At 45.7% G+C, this 26,768-nt stretch overlaps 1 protein-coding gene across 1 annotated transcript; it reads right to left on the bottom strand.

The window, feature by feature from the left end:
- Positions 1–710: 710 nt before the first annotated feature.
- Positions 711–25,078, bottom strand: LOC146797258 (BLOC-1-related complex subunit 6-like). Its single transcript, XM_085624231.1, has 4 exons — positions 24,300–25,078; positions 17,046–17,200; positions 2,909–2,992; positions 711–1,356 (listed from the first exon to the last, which is right to left on the bottom strand). The coding sequence occupies exons 1-4, from the start codon at positions 24,631–24,633 to the stop codon at positions 1,231–1,233; spliced, it is 699 nt and encodes a 232-aa protein (XP_085480357.1). The 5' UTR covers positions 24,634–25,078; the 3' UTR covers positions 711–1,230.
- Positions 25,079–26,768: the final 1,690 nt, after the last annotated feature.

Here is a 26,768-nt window from a genome sequence, read left to right as displayed (position 1 = left end):
TCTTGCCTTCTATTTACTCACATTGTCATACTCTGCTCCCAACTGGCCTTCATCATGTGACACCTACCTCCAGTCGCCTTATTACCAAAAATACTTTGCATACTGGATTTTTTTCAGACCATTCTCATCCCAAAACGCAACGCCTTGTGTAAGCTAAAGTATGAGAAGAGGCTGAAGTCATTCCACGCGAAACTGGACCGGCTGCAAGCTCTGAACACATTTACAGCGCGATCATTGTGCTGGAGGTCAGCTATCTCTTAAACGTTCAGTCAGATACACGATTGCCAATATGATACTTACCGACATCTCAGTCAGCGTCTAGAGGGTGATAATGTATCAGAAATGAGGGGATACCAGGTTGTTTTTTTTTTTTTTTTGGAGCCGCCTCCCCTAACACCTACTCCTAGCAGACCAGGAGTGAAAAGATGATACTAGCTGCCCATTACAGCGTGCCCTTTTCACTAAAACCAAGCACGTAAATCTGGGCCTAAAAAATGCTCCTCTTGGAAGCCAAGCAGTTTGGGCTGCCTTTTGCAGGGGCAAGACAGGTTTGCTGAGGATTGGTCTGCAGTGGCACAAAGACCTAAACAACAACGACATAAAGAGCTAAACAACAATGTCATAAAGTGCATCCGAAGTAACTAGCAGTGACCAAGCATTACCACCCTTTAACTTTCTGCTGCAAATGACAGCGCTCGAAAAGCAGCCAGTCCTGAAGGGCCATTTTAATATTCAAGTGTTTTACTTGGGTTAAGCAAAAAGGCTGAAGAGTTTAATTGACAAAAGCAGTTTGTGATATTACTTAATAAAAACAAAACACAAAGAAATGGGCTGACAACATCCCTTATTGAAACCGTTCTCATCAGAAGATTAACAAATCATTTTGTGTTAAAAAATATGTGTCAACATCTGGGATTCATTAAGCGGCCGAAAGATTAGTCATTCCTATAAATTCTATACATTATCTACAGTTTGTGCTAGAAGCCCTTTGGTTGGCCCTGCACGATTCTCACCAGGCAAGCTGGCAGAGCCAATAAAATCCAACATGATGCTTGCGGAAGTACGCGTACTGTGACCACATGTACCACAGCCGCCGTCTCTTGGAGCATCCAACGTGATCATGTCGTCCATTCCCACTGCGCGCAAGTTGATGCAGTATCACCGGCAGTATGCGTAACAGGCAACTTCAAACAGGGAAGCAGAGACTTCAGATGCTGAAATGGGTAGGTATTATTTGCATAACGACTCAAATACATCCAGGGTCCGTTTGATCTCCCGAATTTGTTTAGCCAAAGAATGAATGGGCTGCATGGACCGATCCAACTCCTCGCAGCGGGCCATCAGGGTATACATGCCCTTAAGTAAAGGAAAAAGATCAGAGTTAGGAATAACAAACAACGAGCCAACTTCATGGGGCTCATAGTAAAATGTTAACTCCTCCAAATTACATTAAACCAGGTGCATTCCTAGCCAGCAAACAATGGGGCAGATTTATGTTGCACTTGCGCCACTTTTGCGCCGCCGTTGCGTCACTTTTGTGACACAGCAGCGGCGCAAATCCTGCGCCATGATGCGGGGTATTTACAACGTGACGCATCTGGGAGATGCGTCACGTTGTAAAGCCCTGCGCCACATGTAGGCGTTCCAGGGCAGGTGGGGGCGTTCCGGCGCAGGAACGCCTCCTAAAAGTGGCTGAGTGAAATCTACAAGATTTCACTCAGTCACTTTTAGGCCCATGCTGCGTCAAAACCCTGCGCCTGCTTGAAGCAGGCGTAAGGATTTACGCAGCATTGTACAGATAGGGCCCCCCAGATCATTGCTGGAGCTGCGTCGCGCTTGCATTTTTGCATTTTGTCTGTCAATTAAATAAACTAATCCATAATTTGCGCATTTGCTTGATGTATATTGTTTTAAATTTCGATTCCTACAAATTGCCCAGACAGGGCAGTCCCTGGCTTCCACTAGTGGTACAGTCGAGGTACACAGAATTCGAAATGTTTAGAACCACAAAGATGGTGTTCTGGGGTGTTTGCCGTTGGTGTGGAGGAGTAACATATACCTGCCCCCCATGCAGCACTCGCTGGTGTCTGCATCTTGTGGCCCAACTTGAACAAATTGGCTACCAGGGGTTTTGAGAAGTGATGTGGCCATGACGAGATGATCCCGTCATGAACCTCGCCCGCTAATGCAACGCCCGGCACAGGGCGGGGAAAGGGCGTGGCACTGAAGGGGTTTTGAGAAGCGATGTGGCTTTCCTCGCAAGGAATGAGCAGAGCAATCCTGGTGTTTATATCGGGACACTAAATTAAGTCAGGATAAATCTTGCAGAAATTAATTTCCAGCCCCCGTTTTCTGTCTGGCATTAGCCAAAACCTTTAGATTTTTACTAAAATTGTGTTTTGAATTTACCTATTATTATAGGTGTATAGGGTCTTTCGTTCATAGGGTCTTTCAGTCAGCTCTTTTTTATCTATTGGTCTGTTATAATGTCAATCACATTTCAAATGTTCCCAGTATAGCATCCAACACAGGGCAATGCGTCCGCGCACTTCAGCCGCTGGCTCGTTTCAGTGTGAGTGACGTCATTCTACCCTTCACAAGGAGCGCGTTCACACGGAAAGTAGCTCCCTCGAGTGTCAGGGTCCACTATGGCAGTTTTGAGACCAAACATTAGTTTGACTTTTCACCAGGTTAAAAAAAAAAAAATGAGGACCCAGGAGTTTTCTAAATAAAACAGTTTTGAAAGAACAGTGACAAGAAAGTAACAAGCACAGACAAAGCAGCAATAAGGTTGGGGCAATGACAGTCCTGCTGGCTTTGCCAATGCAACCCTTTAAACCTCATAAACGTTTAATTGTAATCAGTGCACTGCGGAGGATACAATGGGTTGCAATTCTGGATTTCTTACTTTAATGCTCATGTCCACCGACTCGCCGAGACTGTCTACTGAATCTCTGTATGTCTGGATGTAGCCAACACTCAGAGCAGTCATCTGAAAGAAAAAACACATGTCGCATGCGCTCCATTAAAAAGAGAAGCCTCGTAGTATCTACTTCACCTTCACAAAACTGCCGTGACCCATCAAGACACCACTGGACACAGCAAAGCCAAACACGCCATAGATTGGATGCTTCAACTAGGACCGTCCAGTGTGCACTGCCTGCCTCTTGGCAGAAGCAGCGCAGGGGTTCTGCAGGTACGGGAGAGACTAATCAGATGCACAGAAAAGTAATGTTGTGCAGTCCAGACCAAGGCTATCTAAATATTTATAGGTACTAATCAGGTGTTAATAAGCCACCGGACCCTCCCGTCTACTGGCCATGCTCTTTGCCTTGTAATTCCTACTTTGAAAGCAGTTGCACGTGTATTAAAAGGAAATACCCCTTTTCTTCCCAGATCAACAGTCGGTGCAACAAGAAATACTGCCATTGTAATTCTGAAAGTAATTTATTGGCAATCAAGAGGTCTTTATTTCATTTTGGTTTGTTTACAACTATAATTTGAATGGTAGAACATGACAGAGGCTAGGAACCTGGCACGAGAAGAAATGCGCAGTCGTAAAGAAATGCTGTAAAGAAAGTGGCCAGGACATGCGGGTCGGGGTGCAAGAAGGAGGAAAAGCAATAGTTAAAAATCAAGTTCACCCAATACCTGTGGGAATAAAGTCACCCACAAAACGAAATCCCCAAACTACCCAGTTATTTCATATTTTCCAACTTCAGTGACTGAAAGTTAAGCCTTGGCAGCTGCAACCTTCCTTGCTTTTCTCCATTTCAGGTGGAAGAGCTCCTGACCGAGCACAATCAATGCTTCGTTCTTTCAAGTGTACAACCTGTGTCGAGGCATGGATTGTGGTCCATTCAGATCCCAAAAACCTGTTGACTGCAGCATCCCCTAAAGCACAGGCAACGCTGGGAGATGGAAATTAAAAGAGCCAAAAAAACACAAACAGTGCCACCAAAAACAAGAACTGGGGAATCAAACAAGACAATGGAAGGGCAAAAGAGAAAATCCTGACAAAGAGCTGGGCTGGAGAACTGCTGCTGAAGGACACTAGGAATGAATGATGGACTCAAAGAAAAAAACAGGAGAAGAGAGCACCAGGGCACACTATCATTTCAAGAGCCCTGCCAACCCCTGGGTAAAGGGGCTCTCTGGAGTGCAGTCTTCCTCATTTAACTAAAACTGCCAAAATGGGACTAACAAACAGCACCATGTAAAGGATACACACAAAGACTCTCACCCCATTTGTCTACTAAAGCAGGCAAAACACAGCAGCGAGGCAGGCATATATCTGAAAGCAAACCGAATGACACACAAACACACACATGGACTGCACATTCAGGAAATAAAAACACCCAAAGCACAAGTAAGGGATGATTAATATCTATGACACTTGTACACTAAATCCATCAAAGAATCGTTCAGCAGCATAAACATAGCTTAATAAGGAAATCAGTGAATCATAAAATGACACAGAGCTCGAACCCACAAAAGTGACTAATGATCAGAGGTCGTGTCCCTCACCATGACGTGGGACCTAGTTTCAGAGAGAACAGCGATTTACAGATCGTCTTCAGAAATGGAGGGATATTAAAAATACCTGGGTCTACATTCGCTTCCCCCAACATCACACTCCTTTCTAGTTCAGGGGTAAACCAGACGTGTAAAAGTACTGGTCAGAGAAGTACAAACCTGCCCACAGCACCAATATCTAAAATGGGTGGTCCGCCTATGCCAGAAGGGCACGCAATAAAAGCAACCAGTTTCAGCTTTTGAAACCCCATCACAATGATCATGCAATCAAGGAGGTATAACCACCCCCCTTTTTACCAAATTGATACTAGATGGCCAACATCAGGCCGATGCACACCACAAGCAACTCCAGCAGCTAACGAAACATCATATCTGAGAGAAGGGGCCAAGTTACTTCAACACCCACATACCCCCAGAGATTGCACCCAACAAACCTTGGAAGACAGGCAAGTATTGAAGTGTGACTATCAGTCATTCCACACAAAAGGACTATATGTGTTCAACCCTCACAGTTTGAAACAACAGAATATACAAGAAGAGTCACAAGGAGAAGATCTGACGAACCACAATCTGAAGAACTTACCTGCATGGAATTCGAAGACTATTGTATGTCATGTGAACGCTTGGTAGTTTAATGGGTGATACATTTCTTCAAGTGAACAGCAATGTAACACTGAAGGTGGCAATTGTCCAATGCCTGCTGGTACTTTCTCAAAACACCAACAGCTGTTGTCATGTCAGAGCTTCTTTCATCTCCATAACTATGCACTACCTCCAAATAACCCGCTGGATAAAATTACCATTATCATTTGCAGAAAGGATAGCCCTAATGAAAACGGTGGTCCTTCCACGATTTTTATATTTATCCATGAACATCCCTGTACACTTAACGCACCACTTCTTTGGCACACTTCGATCTCTATTAGTCACGCTGGCATGGGGCGGAAAAAAAACACGACTCAAGTGGGAAACACTGACATTGCCTTACCAACAGGGAGGCTTCACGGCCCCTGACTTTCATTTATATTATTTACGCAGCGCAGGCTCATTATGCTTATTACTGGCAACAGGAACCTGCCTACATTCCCATTGTAGCGGTTGAAGCAGGGGGCGCGCACCCGATACCGCTGAAAGTCATGATAGTCAACAGGCATACCGTCTTTGAGAAAGGGGAAATAGACGTGGTGTGTATTACTGATGGGGCATGGCAAGCACTCTGGAAGCGCGCGAAAAAGCTACCGCTTTATGCACCAAACATGCCACTACTACACCACACTGATCTTTTGGTCACCAGCGAGCCAGATGCCCTGAAAACTCTCATGGAAATGGATATGTCCAACATGGGAGATGTATTCTCAGGGAGCAAATTTGTGGAGGCTGGAACTAAACTGACGGGCCAAACATTGCAATGCAAACGTTTGTGTTTGCACGGTTACGATCTGCTATGCGTGTGCTATACCCACATTTTCCGGCAGAACTCACTACTCTAGATGCGCTAAAACTCCTCTACACCACGCCTTCTCATGCTAGACTGGTCACGCGCCTAGATCACAACACAGAAGGAAAGGGCTCCCACTGGGATGATGGCACGGGACAAACGGAATGCAATCCTTCCTGATCTGCTCACGGAGGAAGACTGGTTTAATTGCTGCCAAATGACAGGGCAACTCACAGCAAATGGGAACTTGAGACGAGTGCATTTTAAATATCTACATCAAATGTATTACACACCATCCCAACTTTATAAGTATGGATTGCGGGACACGGCTGACTGCATACGATGCGGTTCCGCTGACGCAGACTTCCATCATCTGGACTGGGCCTGTCCAAGGGTCTTCTCATTCTGGGAATCTGTCACAAACACTATCCAATTGATGGTAGATCTACCTATATCCTGTACCCCCCCCCCTCCCCCAAGTATGTCTACTGGGAAAGGTCAATGATATTAAAGCCTCACATAGGAAGTTAGTTGCGGTAGCGCTGCTGATTGCTAAACGTAGAGTCTCAATCTGCTAGGGTGGTAGACCAGCGCCTACAGCGAAACAATGGTTACAGGACTTGGTATATTGCCGGGATCAATTCACATGCTATGCTGAGGAACTGCCTGGCACCTCTAGGCCCGCGACATCTGGGGCCCGCTTACTACATACCTACTGAATATATATGATAATTGATTGTCCATGTCACTGTTGAATTGTACACCTTCCTTGACATACTTGTTTGCAGTTTTGCTTACTGTCATGAGATTGTCTATCTGTAAAGTCATTTATTTTATGGTATTTATATCCTGCTTTTAAATTGTAAGAACTGTATGCGTCTAATCAACTGCTACAGCTTATGGGATTGTATATGCTTTGTTTTCTATTATCAAAAATCAATATAATTATTATTTTTTAAAAACCTATGCACTACCTCGTGGACCGCCCGCAGTTATATGGGTCTGCCTCCTGTTCCACCTCTGTACCTCTTTTCCACATAGCACCTCTTTTCATCATCCTGTGAAGGCCGCAGCCATCACCCATTGCCTCGCTGCCACGGTTCTTGCCCACTGCCACTTGTACCATAACTTCCACTACCTTTATGCGGATCGTCAGGATAAGTTGCAAGGCTGTAATTCCAGCAGGAAATTGCCCTGAGGGAAATTGGCTGTACTAGATTTACTACACACAGATCAAACAATTACTCTTCAAATGCAGTCAACAAAGACGGATTGGATAAAAAGCATTCAGTCCACAGAGAGGCCCTCATACAGTTTTCTCTTCCGATGTCATCACCGGTCTTCCCATCAACCGCCCGCACACAGTCTAGCGTCATTCTATCCTCCCTTCTTCCAGTGCTCAGAGTGACTGGTTCAGTAAATTGAACACTAGCCGCTGAACTAGCTAATAATCGAGTTTGAATTTAGGCAAGTGAGACTCAGGCTTCCTTTTGAGGGCAGTACCAGAGCACCATTGAAGTTGGTGAGAATATGCCCTATTACTAAGAGTCCTTCGTAAAGGCAAGCATGAGATTAAGGCCATGGCTTTCCATTCAATTCTATAACTTGTACTGATCCTTCTTCCATTGATATATAGGGTTCTGGAGAGGGCTATTCGTGTGAACGATTGGATTCTAAATCCAGTGATTCACTGCTATGACGTAGCAACAGAGAATAACCGAACTTGGCATGGACTGTTGCATTGTTATAAAGGAATTCCAGGCAGCTATGGCTGAGCTATTTGAGACAGCGCAGCGAGGGGTAGGGTTGGACGGCAGGTGGCCAGGTATTCATTTTTTTTTTTATGTAGGACAGGGAGAAGAGATCATTTTATATGTGCCTCCCCAAATGCTCCTCTTCCCATGGCAGCAGTTGAAAGCAGGGGCAAATAATTTTGGGGCCACACACAACATAAAATTATAGATCGGTAAAGAGTGAATAATGGGCATGATTTTCACACCGGGGTTAAGAGTGACAGACTACTTGTGCTTTGCTCTTGTTGTCTATTCCGGAAAACTCTAAAGCGTTTCCATAATGAGTGTCAGTATTTAAATTATGGGTTACGCCTTGTGGAAAGCAGCAATGAGGACATTTATTTCATACAAAAGTAACCTTCAGTGGCAAGAGGATTCGGTCAACACCAATGGCCAAAAATCTGGAGTATTTACGGAAGGCCCTCGAAGTAAAATGAACTGAAATCATGAATGAACAGAACATTTACATATCCCCTAATCAGTAAACATCTCCTAGTGAACAGCAGCCACCGCTTGCATGAAAAATAAGTAAATAGAAGCTACAAACATTTGAAAAAAAGGGCGTTTTAAGGTCATATTAGTTTTGAACTAAACTGAAGAGGCCTCTAAACGCTCAACACATTTACCGCAATCTATAATTCTTGTTTCAATGAGATGAGCCTCCGCTTCACGGAACAAGGACAATGCCAGCAGGTCTTACAGTTCTGAATGCTTCGGAAGGACAAGTCGTTTAATGAGAATGCATTAGGAATACGAACTGTAAAAATAACAAGGTGGTGGGTGGAATGCGTACAAATAGTGTCAGTCACTGGCAATCGATCGTGGCCGGATTCTAGTCAATCGTTTTCACCCACAAGATGGAAATATGCAGATCAGACTTGCCCTGGCTCCAAAAGGAGCAACCCAGACCATAGAAGCAGCCACAAACCGGTTTCAGACTATTTAGGCCTGGTCGTTGAGGTGTACAGCTTGAGTCCTATATCACAGTGAGCATGGTACCAACCTCTGGACATACCCATCACACGTAGTGGGTCAAACTAAGGAAATGAAACAAAGGCAATCAATGGAAAGCTTGCGTACAGTCACAGCCATTGCTCGGTTTGCATTCCAGTCCATTGTTTTTACTGACTGCAAGTAAAACACACACTTATGCATGTTATTGAGTCTTCAAGAAAGTCTTCAGAGACTCCCTAGATATGGTCTTGCCTTTTTAATCCTAGTTTTATGAACCCTCCACATGAAAATTTTCATCCTCCTCTAAATCACAATAGACATGCAGTGACCCACACTACATGGGGCAACAAAGGGATTAACCAGATTACCCATGTAATAGTCTAGTCCAACTGAGTTATTTTCCCCATGGATTAAATTAAAAAGTTTCAGATTATATAGAGCATAAGATCCAAAATATGAAATGTATTGTTTTCCCAAGATGACGGCAGTTCGGCAAAGGTCTGACTAAAACCCTAATGACTAGCATAGTCATCGCCATGCATACATGTGAACATGCCACATGCTCTAACACACGAACAGACTCCCGATATGGTATCTCGAACATTCAGGAATTACGGGTACCAAAAATTTGGTAAGGAGCCTGGGTGGATCTCGTGGAGTAGGAAGTAGAACACAGGCTGGTCCTGCTACAACTTTTGTGTGCTTGCTATATTCACTAAACACTTCTTCCAAGGTCTCACCACTGACCATATTGATTTTGTGTTTCTGAAGTCCAGCTCTCCTGTAATCTCTTAATGGGCATAACGTGCTCCAGCTATATGCACTGAACGATGACAGTCCTACGCAGTGTTGCGTCAAATGTGTATAGATTATGTTCAACACAGGATGATTTTCCACAGTGAAAACATGAAGAGGGTTACACCACTAAGACAGGGCCTGTCCGACTCAAAAAGCTTACATAGGTCATAGAAGGACAATCCTTTCGATCCAATAAGCCTGGCATGTGATTTGGGAGTTTTTTCCAGGGCTTGTTAAAGGATGATAAGAGTAATGAATATACTGGGTGCACCGCTGTAGGAAGCTGGCTCTGTATAGACTATACTAAAAAGAGGCATAGTGGGCACAGAGTCCAGTGGAACCCCAAAGGTGTAGCAGATGATAAAGTAGATAATACCTTCTTCTCATGTTAGTGGCAGTTGGGCGGAGCAGTCAGGCTCATCAGAGGGCAGCGTTGAGCACTTATTGCACACACTCAGGCAGGAAATGATGTCACACGCTCAAAGACTGAATCCAGACCAACTGTTTGTACAATAGGTTGTTACTTTGTTATTTTATTACTAGAACAAAATCACTTAGTGCAGGTAAGTTGAAGAGCTTGAAAATGTAGCACTATTTTTCAATAATGCAGTAATGTTTTGTAAATGCAGTTGTATTCTTTAGTGATGAGAAGGCTTTCTGTCGTTGTCAATCAAATACAGTGATATGCTTTTGCAGTGATATGGTTAGACAGTTTAATGCAATAGATAGGACTTACAATTAGAGCCCCCGGTTTTATTGATTTTTCTTTTATCTTCGTCTGTATTTATCCATATTTATTTTTTGGGCCATCTTACTGGTATTTACCCATATTTATTTTGCGTTTTGAGAATCAATTAAGACATAAAATGGCATATTTTTACATTTATTTAACTGTTAGACATACACTCAAGATGTGGATACCTGCCGTGGTTTAGCAAATTAAGCAGCCACATATCACAAAACACTACACCCATAGGTACATATTAGTGTTATATTACAAATATATGTTAACATATTCCTGTATTTGAGTTAATCTGATCCTGTTTAGTCACTCTTTATTCAATCTGTCTGCTCAGCTGTTGTCTGGAATTCATGAAAGACAGAATGGACACTTTCTCAATATTTTTCAGTTTTTAAAAATAAATGCATCTGTTCTGGTCATGTAGAGCTGCAGAGTTGTATACTTTTGCATAGATCGCCATCTGGTGTTGGGTTTGGATGTTTGCACTTTGTTTTTGTCTTCGAAGAAGTCTTTGTAGTCACGAGGTTGGTGACAGTGCGCATGGGCATTGACTCCATCCTAAGATTGTTTTTGCCACGCAGGGTTAGATGGAGTAGTGAGAAGTAGAAAGAAGTCCATGTGTAATGTATCTAAATGAGATAATACTGGACCAGATAGAGGTATCCGGTGGGCGTATACAACTCTGCAGCGCTACATGCCAAGAACAGATGCATACTGGTAAGTAGCATTTTCCGTTCGAGGCATACAAGCTGCAGATTGTATACAGCAGTTACCTCGTTAGCGGTGGCTACCAATATCTGTTGTAGTAGTTTGAAATAGTGTTTTTAAGACAGCCTGGCCCACAGTAGCTTGTTGTTTTGCCTGCACATCTACACAATAGTGTTTTGTGAAGGTGTGTGGTGTAGCCCAAGTTGCTGCTTTGCCTAGGTCTAGGGGAATGTTCCCGAAGAATGCCATGGAAGCCCCTAGTTTGCGTGTGGAATGAGCTCTAAGGGGAATGGTTAATGTGCGTTTGGCTTCGATGTAGCATATTGGTATGCATTTTACAACCCACCTTGCAATTCCTGCTTTGGATATAGGATTACCTTTATGAGGTGGGGAGAAAGCCACGAAGAGTTGTTGGGTTTTCCTAAAGGATTTTGTTCTCTCAATGTAGTAGAGTATTGCTCTTTTAACATCTACGGTGTGTAGAGCTCGTTCTGCCACTGAGTCTGGTTGAGGGAAAAACACTGGAAGTTCAACGGACTGGTTGAGATGGAAGGCAGATACTACTTTGGGTAAAAGTTTTGGGTTAGTCCTAAGAACCACTTTGTTATGATGGATTTGTAAAAATGGTTCTTGTATGGTTACACATTATAGGAAGTTATTTTTGCACTGTCTTGTATGGTTAATGCCTGGAGTTCACTAACTCTTCTGAGTAAAATTGGTACTTTCCAAGTGAGGAACTGTAATTCGCATTTGTGGAGAGGTTCAAAAGGAGGACCCATTTGTCTGGTAAGGACTATATTAAGGTTCCACAACGGAGAGGGTGGAGCTCTTGGTGGAATTATTCTTTTAAGTCCTTCCATGAAAGCTTTGATAACAGGAACTTGAAACAAAGGCCAAGTGTTGTCTGTTTTGTAGGCAGGCTGCTATGGCAGCTAGATGTAACCTAATAGATGTATATGCTAGGTTACACTGTTGTAGATGCAAGAGGTAACAGATGATGTTCTTGATTGGAAGCATCTAGTGGGTTGATTTTGTTGTGGTGCAACAAATGAATCGTTTCCATTTTGCTGCATAGCATGCCCTGGTGGTAGGGCGTCTAGCCTCTTTAATAACATTCATACAGTCTGGTGGGAGATTAAGGTAGCCAAACTCTAAGATTTCAGGTGCCAGATCGCAAGGTTGAGTTGATTGGGATCTGGGTGTCTTATCTCTCCATGGTTCTGAGTGAGAAGCTTGGGTGAGAGACTTCGCTTTTGATGCTGCACTACTGATAGTTCCAGTAGGGTAGTGAACCATGGTTGCCTTGCCCATGTTGGAGCAACTAGGATCATTATGAGGGAATGTTGTTTAAGTTTCCGAACCACTAACGGAATGAGTGGGAAAGGCGGAAAAGCGTAAACAAATTTGCCTGACCAATTCATCCATAGCGCATTGCCTTTGGACAATGGGTGTGGATACCTGGAGGCGAAGTTTGGGCATTTTGGTGTGTGGTAAACAGATCTACCTCTGGGTGTCCCCATATGCGAAAGAAGAACTTGAGGGTGAAGTTCCCATTCGTGGATCTGCTGTGCTTGGCGGCTGAGCAGATCTGCAATCTGATTGTGTATTCCTGGGAGATGTTCTGCAAGGAGGTATATCTTTTGCGGAATGGCCCATCTCCATATGCTCTGAGCTAGGTGTGAAAGCTGCAGAGAGTGTGTGTCCCCTTGCTTCTGTATGTAATACATTGCGGTCATGCTGTCTGTACGGATAAGGACAGGTTTGCCTCGGAGGTGCAGGTGAAAAGATTTCAACGCTAGGAAGATTGCTAATAATTCCAGGTAGTTAATGTGGAATGGTCTTTGTTGGGGGGTCCAGATACCCTAAATGGTATGGGTTTGAAGATGAACTCCCCAGCCGGTGAGCGATGCGTCTGTTGTTAGTACTGTCTGTGGGACTGGCTCGAGGAACAACCGCCCTTTGGAAAGGTTTTGTGTGTTCCACCATTGTAGAGAGCGATGGGTGCGTTCGTCCACCAACACCAGATCTGTTAGTTGACCGTGAGCCTGGTTTCACCGACGTGCTAAGCACTCTAGTAATGGACGCATATGGAGTCTCGCATAAGTAACGAGAAAGATGCAAGAGGCCATCATCCCTATTAATTGCAGGAACACTCGTGCCGGTAGTGAGTGTTGCGGCTGAAATCTTTGAACTAGTGTTTGTATAGCAGTTATCCTGACTGGGTCGGGATATGCTAGGGCTGTGGAAGTGTTTTTTGTAGCTCCTAGGTATTGTTGAGGTGGGATTTGTCCAGGTTTACTGTGAATCCCTAACTGTGAAGCAGTTGAATTGTGCTGAGTGTGTGTTGGACACAGCTGTTGTGGGATTTTGCCTTTATGAGCCAGTCATCCAGATAAGGGAAGACATGAATGTGCGGTCTTCTTTAATGGGCTGCAATCACTGCGAGGCACTTGGTGAAAACTCTGGGTGCTGTGATGACCCAGAATGGAAGAACTTTGAATTGGTAGTGTTGACCATCTACCACAAACCTGAGATATTTCCTGTGAGCGGGATGAGTAGGAATGTGGAAGTAGGCGTCCTTTAGATCTAGAGTGGAGAGAAAGTCGCCTTGCTGAAGTAGTGGAAGCACTTGTTGTAGAGTGACCATGTGGAAGTGGTCTGATTGGATGTAAAAGTTGAGTGGTCTGAGGTCCAGTATTGGCCTCAGAGAGCCGTCCTTCTTTGGAATCAGAAAATAGAGGGAATAGACCCCTGTGCCTCAATGAGGCACAGGAACCCGCTCTATTGCTTGTTTTTGTAATAGTGCAAGAACCTCTTGTTTGAGAAGCGTCAGGTGTTCTGATGACATTGGACGCTGTCTGGGAGGAATGTTGGGAGGGGTAGAGCGAGTTCCAGGCAATAACCATACTGGATATTTTGTCTTACCCACTTGTCTGTTGTGATGGAATTCCAGGCAGGAACTGTGAAAGGCGTCCCCCGACAGGAGTGGAATGATCGGGGGGGGGGGGGGGGGGGGGATCATGGGGTGAGGGGAGAGCGCAGGGAAGTCACGGTTTGGTGTTAGGGGAACTGCAGGTGTTATTACCCCTGCCTCTACCCTTGTTGTTACCCCTGTAACCTCCTCTAGAGTATCCTCTGGAAAAGGGGCCCCGATTGGGACTTTTGTAGGATGAGGACCAGTGTTCTCGTGTATTTGCTTTTGACCCTGCTCTGTAAAAGGAGCGTCGGAAGGAGCCTCTAGTAGAGCATGACTGCAGGGCTCCCATAGACTTGGCAGGCTCTGTGCCCTTTTTTATATTTTTCAAACATATGTACACTGCAGGGCCAAAGAGGTGCTCATGGTCAAAAGGCGGATTAAGGATACTGTTTTGCACTTCTTGTTTACAGCCAGATATCCTGAGCCAGGCATGTCTACGTAGTAAAACATTGGTATTCACTGCGCGGGACGTGGTGTCTGCTGCGTCCAGCGCGCATTTGATGGATGTGCTGGTGATTAGTTTGCCTTCCTGTAGAAGGCCATTGGCTTTATCCTTATATTGTTGAGGGAGGTGTTGCATGAGCCTTTCCAGCTCATCATAGTGAGCTCTGTCATCCCTTGCCAAGAGGGCTCGTGTGTTGGCTATCTTCCAATAGTTTGCAGCTTGAGACACCATAGGTTTGCCTGATGTGTCTAATAATTTAGAGTCCTTGTTGGGAGGCGGGGTATCACCTGACACCTGAGAATTTGCCCTTTTTCATGCATTAGCTAAGACGAGGGAATCTAAAAGGAGTTGACCCTTAATGTATATGGGGTCAGTGGGGGCTGCCTTGCATTTTTTATCTATTCTGGGGTTAAGAACCCTAGCGCTAACGGGGTCTTTGGACACTTCAGGAGCGTGTTTAAGAAGACCTTTTAACATTGGCAAGACAGGAGATGATTTTTGTGGCCGGTCAAAGGCTTCTAAAAGAAAATCCTCTTCTACAGGGTCTGAGTGTAGATTGACTCCATGGTATGTTGCGGCCCTATATACTGGTTGGGTGAACCCAACAGTCATCTGGCGGAGATGGTTTTGAGGGGTAAAGATCCGGCTCATTGTGTAAATCAGGATCGGTATAATAGTCAGGCCATGGGTCTGGATCCTGTGGTGGGTCATCAGTATCATCAATGTCTAATGGGACTATATTGTCATCTCCTTGCCCCTGCCCATGTGCATCGTCACTATCCTCTGTTTGTGGTAGTGGGAAAGTATGTTCTGGAGAAATCAGTAGATTAGGGTTAATTGGGGGTGAAGGAGGTGGTGAAGTATTAGTGCCCATGTGTATCTTCTTTGGAGGAACCGATGAATGTTGTAAATGTTCTGGTTTCCTCTTTGTAGGTAGTGTAGTAACTATATGACCCGTCTTTGGATGAATAAGGATGGTGGTTTGTTTGGGATCTGGGAGAAAAAGTTATTCGGATTCGATAGTTCTCTTTGGTGTGGAAGACTTCTCTTTAGAAACGGGCTTTGGCTGTTTAGCAACAGTGTCCGGTTTAGAAACTTGAGGTCAGGACAGGGGGCCACAAAGCAGCACCACCAGCAGCACAGGGGCGGCCGGGTGCAAATCAGTGTCGGGCGCCCAATGCGTTTCAATGGAGATCATCTGTTTCGGAAAGAGGCTGTAGGCTTTGACCAGGAGGCTGGATGAAGGCGACCAATGGCTAGGCAGGTAAGTTGGATGGCTGAGTGACACATGGGCACTGTTGGCTGAGCCCCCCAAAGTCGGTGGGGCTGAGGATGGAGGGGTACCTCTTGTTGTCTGGTTCTTTGGCTGGATGCGGTTGGGTGGAGGACCCTTTGAAAAGAGGATGTAGGCATTGGGGGATGGGGTGGGAGGGAGGGGGTCCCAGAGAATTTGCCCTGGACTGACACCCTACAGGGAGATTCCTAGCGGAGTAGCTGGTTTTTCCAACAAGCCACGACACAGAAATATTTGGTTCTCCAACTAAATAGAGAGCACTGGCGAAAACAATTGTTCTACAATTAGTTACAAGATGACTGACGACAGCACAAGGGAAATAAAAATATGTATTGAAAGAGGAAGCTTGCATTCTGCAAAGAATTGCTCAAAGAGGAAACAGTCTGCTAAACTCCAAGAGTATGTAAATAAATATTTTACGGGCTCACTTTTATTTAAAGCATTGCATTTTTAATAAACTAATTTTCAGATGTTCATCTTAAATTAGGTATTTGCGAAGCCAGTAGAACGTTCCGTTAAGCTCACTTAACCATCATTACGTCATGCTGCCTGCTGTAACAAGATGTTGATGATATCACTATGCCACAAGCATCTGCTACAAAAAAAAAAAAAGACAGGCAAAAGACTAAAACTGCACTCTAAAGTTGTTTTCGGGCGGTTTTCGCACTGTGTCAACTATATTTTGCTTTTAGCCAGACTTCCCATTTAGGTCCCTTGGTATTGAACTTCTGTCGTTTACCCGTGTTTTACGTTTCAAAGTGTGCGTTTTGTTGCACGATATACAGTGGCTGCTTTAACTCAGTGGAGAAATATAGCAAGTGAATCTGCCCAAGAACTTGAATTGATATCAGGTAGGTTTATTAAACGAAGACAGGCTGATTGTCATCAGGAGTTGCAGACTGGGAACCCATTTAAAATCAACCCAGAGACAAAATATATTATGCCAGCGTGGATACTGCAAATTCACCAGAGACTGACCATTTAAATAGTGCACATCAGACTGAAATAATTAGTTTGTGCTCAAATAAACACATCTCCTTGATAAACCGGTATTGACCTTGAGAGGATGAAAGCTGAGTCAGAACATGAATCAATCACAAAAACAGCCTTCGCGTTTCTAGCCGTCATTACAAAGAAAGTGCGAGTAGCTGCTGATCCCCCTACTCACAGCACAGCCGCTTCAGACTCATTTAATCTCGAGCGTTACAGACAGCAGTGAAGACTCCCACCTCCTCGTTTCAAGCACACATAAACATATGAGCAAGCTAAAATAATGAGCCTGCATACAGTGTGTGTACAACTCCTGTATGCAATCCATCATTCTGCTTCAAAGGTTTCACATTAGCACGAGGGAACTTACATTCTGAATCGTACAATTCAAGCTCTTCATCATTTGATCCACCTTGTGAGCGACATCTTGCGTGAGACTTTCCAGGTCCTTCAGCACATCTGGGTCTATGGGAGGGATGTCCGCTTTGTGCCTCTGTAGGCCTGGACTTCGGATCGAGTTGTCAGCTACGAGTGAAAGAACAACACTGGATTAAAGAACAATAGTGAATAAAATGTTACTTTAAATATCTTGGCTAAACTGCGTATCATGACTTATCGGCAAGAAAGTCCCAGAAGAATGAAATTTTAACGCAATGCGCTTACTAAATGAACTTTATGACCGGGTCCCATCTCACTAGCTGATTCACATCAGTGGAAGTCTGGAGCTTCGGATAAGGGCACCAATCTGCATCCATCTTAAGACAGGCTGAAGGTTCGACCCCAACAATGAACAAACATCATAAAAGGCGAGGAAGGTTCATCTGTTCTCTCATGATGAACAATGCATGGAAAGCAGAAAAGCTACAGTATCAGACAAAATGTTTACAAAAAAACAAAAACACAGAACTAAATAATAAGTTATTGGAAATGTATTGAGCGCACGTGCACTGAAAGGTTTCTTGGCGCCGAGGTAGATAGAGGCAGCTGCTATCAAAGTTAGTCACAGGCTTGCTTAAATAACCAAGTTTTCATTTTTTTTCTTAAAACCTATGTAGTTTGCCATGGACTTATACCAAGGGAGAATATATTTCAAGTGTATGAAACAGACACCGAAAATCTGGCCCCACCGAACCTTTTCCTTCTAGGAACAGGCAGCAGGTTGAGGTGGGATGATCTAAGCTGACAGTTAGGAGGTATAGTGCTGGATTCTAGAAGATATGAAAGCTGGACATTTGCCATGGAGGGATTTGGAGACTAAGAAGCCGTTTTTAAAAATGGATATCTGAACTACCGGGAGCCAGTGTAATTCTTTCCCCAAAGGACATAATATGTTAATGTCTAGGTTTACGAAAAATCAGCCTGGCTGCTTGGTTTTGCACTATTCGCAGTCTGCGAGTTAGGCTAGAAGGGAGTCCTGTATAAAAAGCATTGGCACAGTCTATACGGGACATGACTAATGCAAATATGATTTTAAGGGCTTCGCGGGTGAAATATCTTCTGATTTTGCTTATCTGCTGGAAGCACGAGGAGGTCACTGCACCTATCTGGTAAGGATTCCTAGATGTTTCACTGTTTTTGCACCCATCTCAGGAGCAAAAGAAAGGAATCCATAGCAGGGCTAAAAAATCCACTCGCATTGTGAGCAAGATGTATTCAGGACAAGCTATTTTTAGGGAATACTCACCCTTTCTGGATAGTTGAAAATCATCTAACCTCAGTGAAGACAAACTGACTTTTGACCTCTGTCTCTGAAAGCAGAGCAAAGGTGATAAGATAACAAGATTTAAAGGCATCTTTATTGCTCACAAAGTGAAAGAGCAATAAAAATGCCATTAAAACTGGTCACATTTGCTTGCTTTCAGAGACAGAGGTCAAACGTCAGCTTATCGTATTACATTTATTATTCTGTGACTCAAGTTAGAGGTTTTTGTAAAGTGAACTGTGTGACAATTGAACTGTGCAAAGCATGTGAAATGAAAGGCTGTAAGATGAAAGGGTTTTTTCTAACACTGAAATAGCTACGTGAACTGTTCAAACATTTCAAATACATTTCACTAATTATGAAGAATCATTTTTGTCATACTGTGGCGAAATATTTTTATAGGATCAAAACACTTGGTGATGTGCAAGTTTTAAACATTTTTGTTGGCACCCAAATTCCCAAAATTGTTTATGTGTTATCAGTAAAACTACATGTTAGTGGTAACGTTTTGTGGCCATTTCAATGAAAAATATGCCATCTGTAAATGACAATGCACTACTACATCATGCTTTGGTAATATATTTATGAACCATGAGTTTTTAAACATGAACTGGGAATTATTACTGTTCCTGCCCAGATGACAATGCTATTAGTGAACTAAGAGGTAAGCCAGGAATCATGTGTACCCTACATATGGACTCGATTCTTGATCTACATAGAGCAAACATTTAGCCTAGTAAATAAAAAAAGTTTTTTTGTACAACAGAAATAGTGAACTCGCATATTTGAAGGTGCTTTCTTATATGATAATAAAGAAGAAGGCGGTCCCATAAGACAAAATATTTGCCTAGGATCACACAATTTGAGACCAGTTCAAGGGTCCAGTACATAACAGTTAGATCGAGTAGACTATTAAAGTCACTAGACCTGCAGGTCTAGTAACATTTTTACGATTTTTTGAGCCCCACATAGGTGAAGTTTATTCTTAGTCACCACAATCTCTGCTATGTCAAAGTTTAGTTTCAGTCGATTGCTATTCATCCAGACCCGGATGTATATCATGGTCCTTTGAAAGAATTCTTTAGACTCCGGTGTATGATCGATGGTGAATATAAGCTGCAGGTCATTCGCATAGTTAAAGATCTTCACCTTTCGCTGCTGGATAGTGCATCAAGGGACGCATATAGAGATTGAACAGGTGGCGAGAGAGAGGGAGGAGCCCCGAGGTACAACACAGCTTAGTTTAACTTTCGGCGAGCAAAAAGGAAATAGGCGGACCGATTGAGATCAGTTTACAAGAGAGGATTCCATCAACTGGAGGGTGGTTCCTTGCAAGCCACCCGTTTCGATGTGGTTAATCGGGACCGCATGATCTGCCATATCAAAGGCTGCTGAAAGGACTAATGCCTGTGGGATGTCTGTCTGCTCTGTCCTTCAAATCATGCATGGTTGCCAGAATGACTGCCTCTGTGGAATGTGCTGCTCGGAAGCCAGCCAGGTGGAAAAGAACAAAAACAGTTACACTGCTTGCTCTTGAGAAAATTGGTAGACTAAAGGTCAATGAATAGCCTCTTGCGAGCTTAGGAATTAACTAGGCCCACCTACCGAACTGCATGGAATCTCGCTGATTTTTTATGTAATTATGCTTAATTCTGCAGAGTCAAATTTCACGAGTCCGACCCACTTCTAGTTTATATATGTACAGCCAATCCATTCAGCAATGTAAAGCGCCCTGACGTACATTGACACGCTGCGCATTATACAAAACAGATATATAAAAACGTAGGGCACAGAGTCAAATGGGTGGGTGGAGGCCTTGATTTATCCTTTAGAATTTGTGTATGGGAGTGTGGGGCAAAGGAAGTCACTGCAGGAGTTTGTGCAGGGGACATGAGAGAGAGAGTTGATCTTGTGAACAGAGGCCCACTTGGTGCAGGTGTGCGAGGGTGAGAGGTTACAGGATGGCAAGAGGGTGGAAGTTTCAGATGAGGAGGCTAAATCTGCCTGTATGTTAAAGCCTTCGAGAATAAGATAAGCAGACTACATTAAAAGGGAACACTAATTTGTTTCCGTTTGTGATCAATAAAATGTGCTTTTAATTTTGAGCCAAAATAGCCCCTACTAATGTGAAACTGGTGGCTTGTATAAATATGAACTGGCACCTACAGCATTTGACATAGTGGCATAAAATCAGTCTGTATATCCAACTGTAAAAATGCTTGGTGTTGATGGGGGTGTGCAGTATCGGGGGTCCTGCTTTCATAAGCTCTGTGGAGGCAGGAGGGGGGGTGGGGGGGGTCCTGGGCCCTGTCCACTCCGACCGACACTACAAGGGGGTTGCAATGTGCTGTAGGAGCAATAGCTATTGCCACTTAAGAATCTGGGTCAAGAAACCAAACCTTTTTCAGAGGCCTCATTTTTGTTTTCATTATCCCATGGCATTCTGATGTACAGCCTACACGACTCGAGGTACCAAGCAGCGCAGAATTGGAAGCGGGTTGCCTCTAAGGAGTCGGCCATCTTCAGCTGGTTACAATTCCTGTCAGATGTTTACATTTCTTGAATTTACACGCAAACATCAGTTAAGTGATTAGCCTGTCCTTTAAAGATGGGCCAGGTTTTCACCTCAAAGGCTCTTCTCACATGTTGGAAGCATTCAATACAAGGGAGGCCTGGCTTATTTCTACTAGTGTAATCAGGTCCGGAAGGAAGATGAGGAGTACCAACCAAATGTATACTACAGAGTCTCTGGCATGTTCTCGTTCAGCCATGGTTGCCACTTGGTAGTGGCGGATCAAATGATCCATAGGGTTGTCTTGTCCTGGACGGTACACCACCCCGAAAGAGTGCTCTTGAAGTTGCAAAAGACACTTATCAATCGGAGGTGATGATTTGGATTTTGACCCTTGAAATGGGGGTACCAGAGGTTTGTGATCAGTGCACACTGGAAAGGTGCTTCCCAGAGGTAGAGGTGGAAATGGCTACAGCCACAAAGCAGTGCGATTGTCTCCATCTCTATTTGGAAATACTTCTGCTCAGTTTGACAGAACTTGGCTTGCATATGCAACCCAGATGTCATTAAGTTGTGACTTGTATAATTTTCTTTGCCGGGCCATAATACTTGTCAACGGTGTCGGCTGACAGGTCTGCCTGTATGCTGTTGAATGCTTCTTTTTGGCTAACCTCACATGCTCACAGGGTACTAATTTTGGCAGGTCTCTCAAAGGGCTTGTCAGATCTGTCAAGTTCTGTATAAACCTACCCAGAAAATCCGGACCTTGGATACAGTTTTTAGGAAACACCCTGACTGGACACACTGGACTTTGTTTGGATCAGGTCAGACATCCTTCTAGAAGAAACCATATCCAAAGAATTTGATAATGATCACAAGGAATTTGGACTACTCCAGATGGACCGTCAGCACACTGTCTCTGATCCGTTCAAACAGCGCAAAATGCTTTCATTGTGCCATTCAGTGGAAATACCATTGACCAAAAAGTCACCACTGACATTAAATATCCACTGCAGACCGGACACCAATTCTTTGATACATGATGAAAGACGCACTAGAAATGATGATGTTCCGTTGGACGGTATTGCAGCAATTATACAGGAGTAGAAAATGTTGCTATATATCTTGACTGTGTTTAAATAGAGTGGTTAGTATCCCGATTTAAAGTCTATTTTGGGGCCCCACTTCTGTAACAATATCATCTACCATGGGTGCAGGTGGTTACCGCTTTATAGCCTGACGTGACATCTGCATGTCAACACACATGCAGACAGCACTGGGTTTTTCTTTTTTTTTTGCACCAACAACGGGGAGAAACCCATAGATAGGGTCCTTCAATCTTTTCTATGATGCCTGCAACTTGCATCCCTTCCAGCTCTCGCCATACTAGTAGTAGCACATGAAACCGGACTCTTCTGTGGCAAAGGGCTGGATTACGGGGGTCAATATTCCCTTGAGACAGTCAATGCCACAGATCACATCTGCAGATTCTTTCAGCATCTGTGCAATACCTTGTTGCATTCCAAACACAGCAATGAGTCTCATGGATTCACGGCGCTTGAGTCAATATTACCTTCAAACACGTTTTAAATGCCCATGTATTGAACTAAGCTGCTTCTTCACATCGCAGCCGACGAATGCGTGTTAGGAAATTAAAGCAAAAAAAAACAAAAACTACCATAATTGGAGTTGTGCACCCAAGACAAAAGAAAAAACGCAAATCTATGATATTGAAATACAACACCCGTTCCTGGCTGTGACTGAGGCAACAATGGGGCCGATCTGCACTCCTTTGCCCAGGTGCCAGGAGCGAGGGCACAGGCTAAGGTCCGCGTCCACACCTAGACACCCCCTACAGCCGGGACTCGGCTACCTTTAAGTGACTCACACGAGTCCATGCCGCCGTTCCTCTATGGCCCCGAAGACGCGCGTCTTCTTTACACGGTCGCACTTCCTCTTCTGATCGCGGGAGACACAGAGCCAGCGCTCACTTCCGCCATCAGTTTGGAGCTGGGCCGAGCCCAAGCTCCCCAAGACAGGACTCTGCAGACGTGTGTCCTCACGTGCCCTGTCACACGCCTCCTGATTCTTACCTGCTTCGTCCCCTCCCTCTGCTCGCGGGTTACAAACACACATGCGCCAGGGGCCCAATCAGCTGTAGGACCACGAATAAACGCCTGGGCTTCATCCATCTCTTGGGTCTCCCACCAGCCCCCCGCTCACATACCGGTGCTGGGCTCTTGCAGAGCTGCACTACCCGTCCCTGGGGCCAGCCCGCATTTACTGTCCATCGTCCTGACACCTCTCTCTCTCTCTCCCCCCCCCCCCCCCCCCCCCCCCCCCGTCCGTCCCTGCATGCACCCCCCGACCAACCACCCCTGCCCTTCCGGGGTCCGCTCTCATTTACTGTCCATGGTCCTGACACACACCCACCGTCCGGTCCCTGCATACCTCCCCGACCGACGCCCCTTGCACTCACCGGCCAGCTCCTGCAAAGCCTCCAACCTATCATTCGCCAACTGTTTTCGCTAGGCCTGACCTGCCCCATCAGTCCCTCCCTCATCAACCAAGCTTTGCCCCCTCCGCGTCTGCACCATCAGCATCCTTCATTTAGAAGCACCTCCTTCACTGTCCGAACTCTGCAACCATTTTCCTCATAACCGCCCTCCATTCACTGTCCACGCCTGACAGTTCTTTCCCTCTCAACCTCCCCCACTCACCCATTTAGTCCCTGCAAACTTCCCCCTTCCTCACTGCCGTCCCCGCAGCCCTCACACCTCCCTCTCCCTGACCACCTCCACTCACTCACGCTCCAGCCCTCTCCCTCCCACTGTTGCCCTCACTCACCGTCCAGCCCCAGTAGATCCCCCCTCCCTCACTGCCCTCCCCGCAGCCCTCGCCCTCACTAGTCTATCCAGCCATCGTCCTCACAACCTCCCAGCACTCACCCTCCAGCCCTAGCCCTCCTTGTGCTGCCACCACTGCCCTCTCCCCCACCTTCACTCACCGTCCAGCCACTGGAGATCTGCCCCTCCCTCACTGCGGTTCCCTCAGCCCACTCCCTTACCCTGCCCATCCCTCACAGTCCTCTCACTCACCAACTGCACTCACTCACCCTCCATACCTCTCCCTCTCTCCACCTGTGCTGCCCCCACCACCCTCTCCCTACCCTCCCTCACCGTCCAGCCCCTGAAGATCTGCCCCTCCCTCACTGTCGTCCCCGCAGCACTCTCCCTCACCCTGTCCATCCCCTCCAGTCCTCTCCCTCCCCCACCTTCACTCACCGTCCAGCCCCTGAAGGTCTGCCTCTACCTCACTATCGCACCCACAGCACTTTCCCTCACCCTGTCCATCCCCTCCAGTCCTCTCCCTCATCACCTCCCCTCCAGCCCTTTCCCACCCTCACTCACCGTCCAGCCCCTGCAGCGCCCCGTGCAGCGCGCTCAGCCGGATCCGCAGCTGCAGGTTGTTGGCCGTGAAGTGCGTCAGGTCCCCCTCGTGGCTCACGGTGCCCTCGAGCTCCAGGGCGCTGGAGATGGTGGCTCTGCGGCCGGGTTCGGCCTTGCCCTGGCCGCCGGTGTAGGCCCGGCTGATGCCGTCCAGGCTTCGGCTGTCCTGCAGTCTTCCCAGGCCGGCGCGGGGACCCGGTGGGGCTCCGTTCATCTCGGGCCCCCGGGAGCCACTACTCCCGCTCCGGATGCGCACCTCGGCCATGACGTGCTGCGGGGGCCGCGAGGGCTCCATGGGGCTCACTGCCGCCCCCCGGCGCGGAGAGCACAGAGGCCGCGCCGCCTCCCCATGAACCGGCCCGGCACAGCAGCTGTTCCACCGGAGCTACCCAGACGAGGCTTCTGATTGGTCAAGAGGAACTACTTCCTGTTTACATCCTACACCGGATATCCGGTCATAAAATGTGTTCACCATGGAGAGGGCGAGACCGTGACCCTCCTCCATGCTATGGAACCATCCTGGCTGTGGTCGCGTACACCATAGAGACAAGGCCGGCTAGACAAGACCCCGTGACACTTCCGCATAATGTCAAACCATCCTGGCTGTGCTCGCGTACACCAATAGAGGGAGACAAGTCCGGCTAGACAAAGACCCCGTGACACTTCCGCAAAATGTCAGACCACTCTGGCTGTGCTCACGTTCACCATAGAGGGAGACAAGTCCGGCTAGACAAGACCCCGTTACACTTCCGCACGAGCTCGCATTTCCAATAGAGCGAGACAAATCCGGCTAGAGAAGCCCCAGTGACGCTTCTGGGCAGCGCGGCCGCCATCTTGGAGGTGTGCCGGTCCCAGATCGAGGATTGGTGCTTGCGCAGCAAAGAAACCGCTTTCTGACCCTCGACCCTCTACAAACTCATTGCTGCTGCATCTACTTGCCCTAAATGATGTTTATATTTAATTATAGTAACATGCCTATACCACTAACCCATATCTCTGGCTAGATGCTGAAATGTGTGTATGGTCGGGTAAAAACACCACTCCTTGGGAATCCTGTTGAAAGAGTGTGAGTCCACCATATAGCATTTAAACGTATTATTTTGATGTTGTTCTTGAGTTATGCTCTTATTGCCACTTGGAGCAAAAAATATGACTTGTTTTTGTGGCCTCCAGCAGAGAATATCCTGAAGTGCAAGTCAATGGAAAATTAATTTCACGCCATATTTTTGTTTCTTAACTTCTTGTTGGTCGCTGTTTTCAAACCTTAGTGGCACAGCAGCCAAGTTTTCAGGGTGCCTATGTGTGACATTTCCATGGTTTCAATGCACTTATGAGTGGCATTCAGCTGGCAAATGTGTGACATTTAGCTGGCTAAAGCTGCCTAGTTTCCCAGGTCCGTGCGTGATGTGTTTCCTGAGTCCAGATTTTTAGGTCTCGCCTGACCCAGCGCATGCGCTGGTCTGGCGAGACTTTTTGTGAGGGCTCAAAAAATGCTACCATGGCCAGCCTAGAGCTACAGTGCATGTGTGCAGGCGCGCGCTTAGGAGCAGAGGCTGGCAAACCTTGTCATGCTCATTAAGCGCCGGCGATCACTTTCGCCCGCGATCACTTTCGCTGCGCCCCTTTGATGTTCTCGTTCAAAGAACATCAAAGAACATGTTGTTGTGTTAATGCTTTGCTGCGCCCGTTTGACTTACAATGTGCTTTCTCTTTTCACAAACTCGATGTTTGTGTTCCTTTATTTTGAGATGCTTTTAGTATTACTGTTTTGTGACTTAAAGAACATTAAGGAAATGTTACTGTGAAACTGGACAACGTTCACAGTGTTTATTTCTGATCGCAGCGGCTGCTTCATGTCCGTTGCACCATTCAGGGAGTCCTTTCGTTGGCGCTTTCATGAGGACATGATGAGGAAGCCGGAAACTTTTGGCACATTCTCTTTAAAAGCACAGCATGTTGGCGACTGGTTAATCGATTAGACCTATGTAGCGCTTTAGATCTTAAAGCGCTATGCTGGGTGCAGCAGTTACAACTCATGAAATATGGGGTGCAACTTACAAGGAGGGGGCAGGTTTGAGTGCACATTGGCTGCAATCGAACTCTGAAGATGATGGGCTGTGTGTATCCATTACCAACACTCAGTCTTCGCTAAGTGATCTTGTTTGTTTTGTTGTTGTGTTAATGCTTTGCTGGGCCCGTTTGACTTACAACGTGCTTTCTCTTTTCACAAACTCGATGTTTGTGTTCCTTTATTTTGAGATGCTTTTAGTATTACTGTTTTGTGACTTAAAGAACATTAAGGAAATGTTACTGTGAAACTGGACAACGTTCACAGTGTTTATTTCTGATCGCAGCGGCTGCTTCATGTCCGTTGCACCATTCAGGGAGTCCTTTCGTTGGCGCTTTCATGAGGACATGATGAGGAAGCCG

The sequence above is a fragment of the Triturus cristatus genome, chromosome 9, assembly GCF_964204655.1.
Source record: "Triturus cristatus chromosome 9, aTriCri1.1, whole genome shotgun sequence".
NCBI lineage: Eukaryota > Metazoa > Chordata > Amphibia > Caudata > Salamandridae > Triturus > Triturus cristatus.
This window is presented reverse-complemented; position numbering and strand designations above follow the sequence as displayed.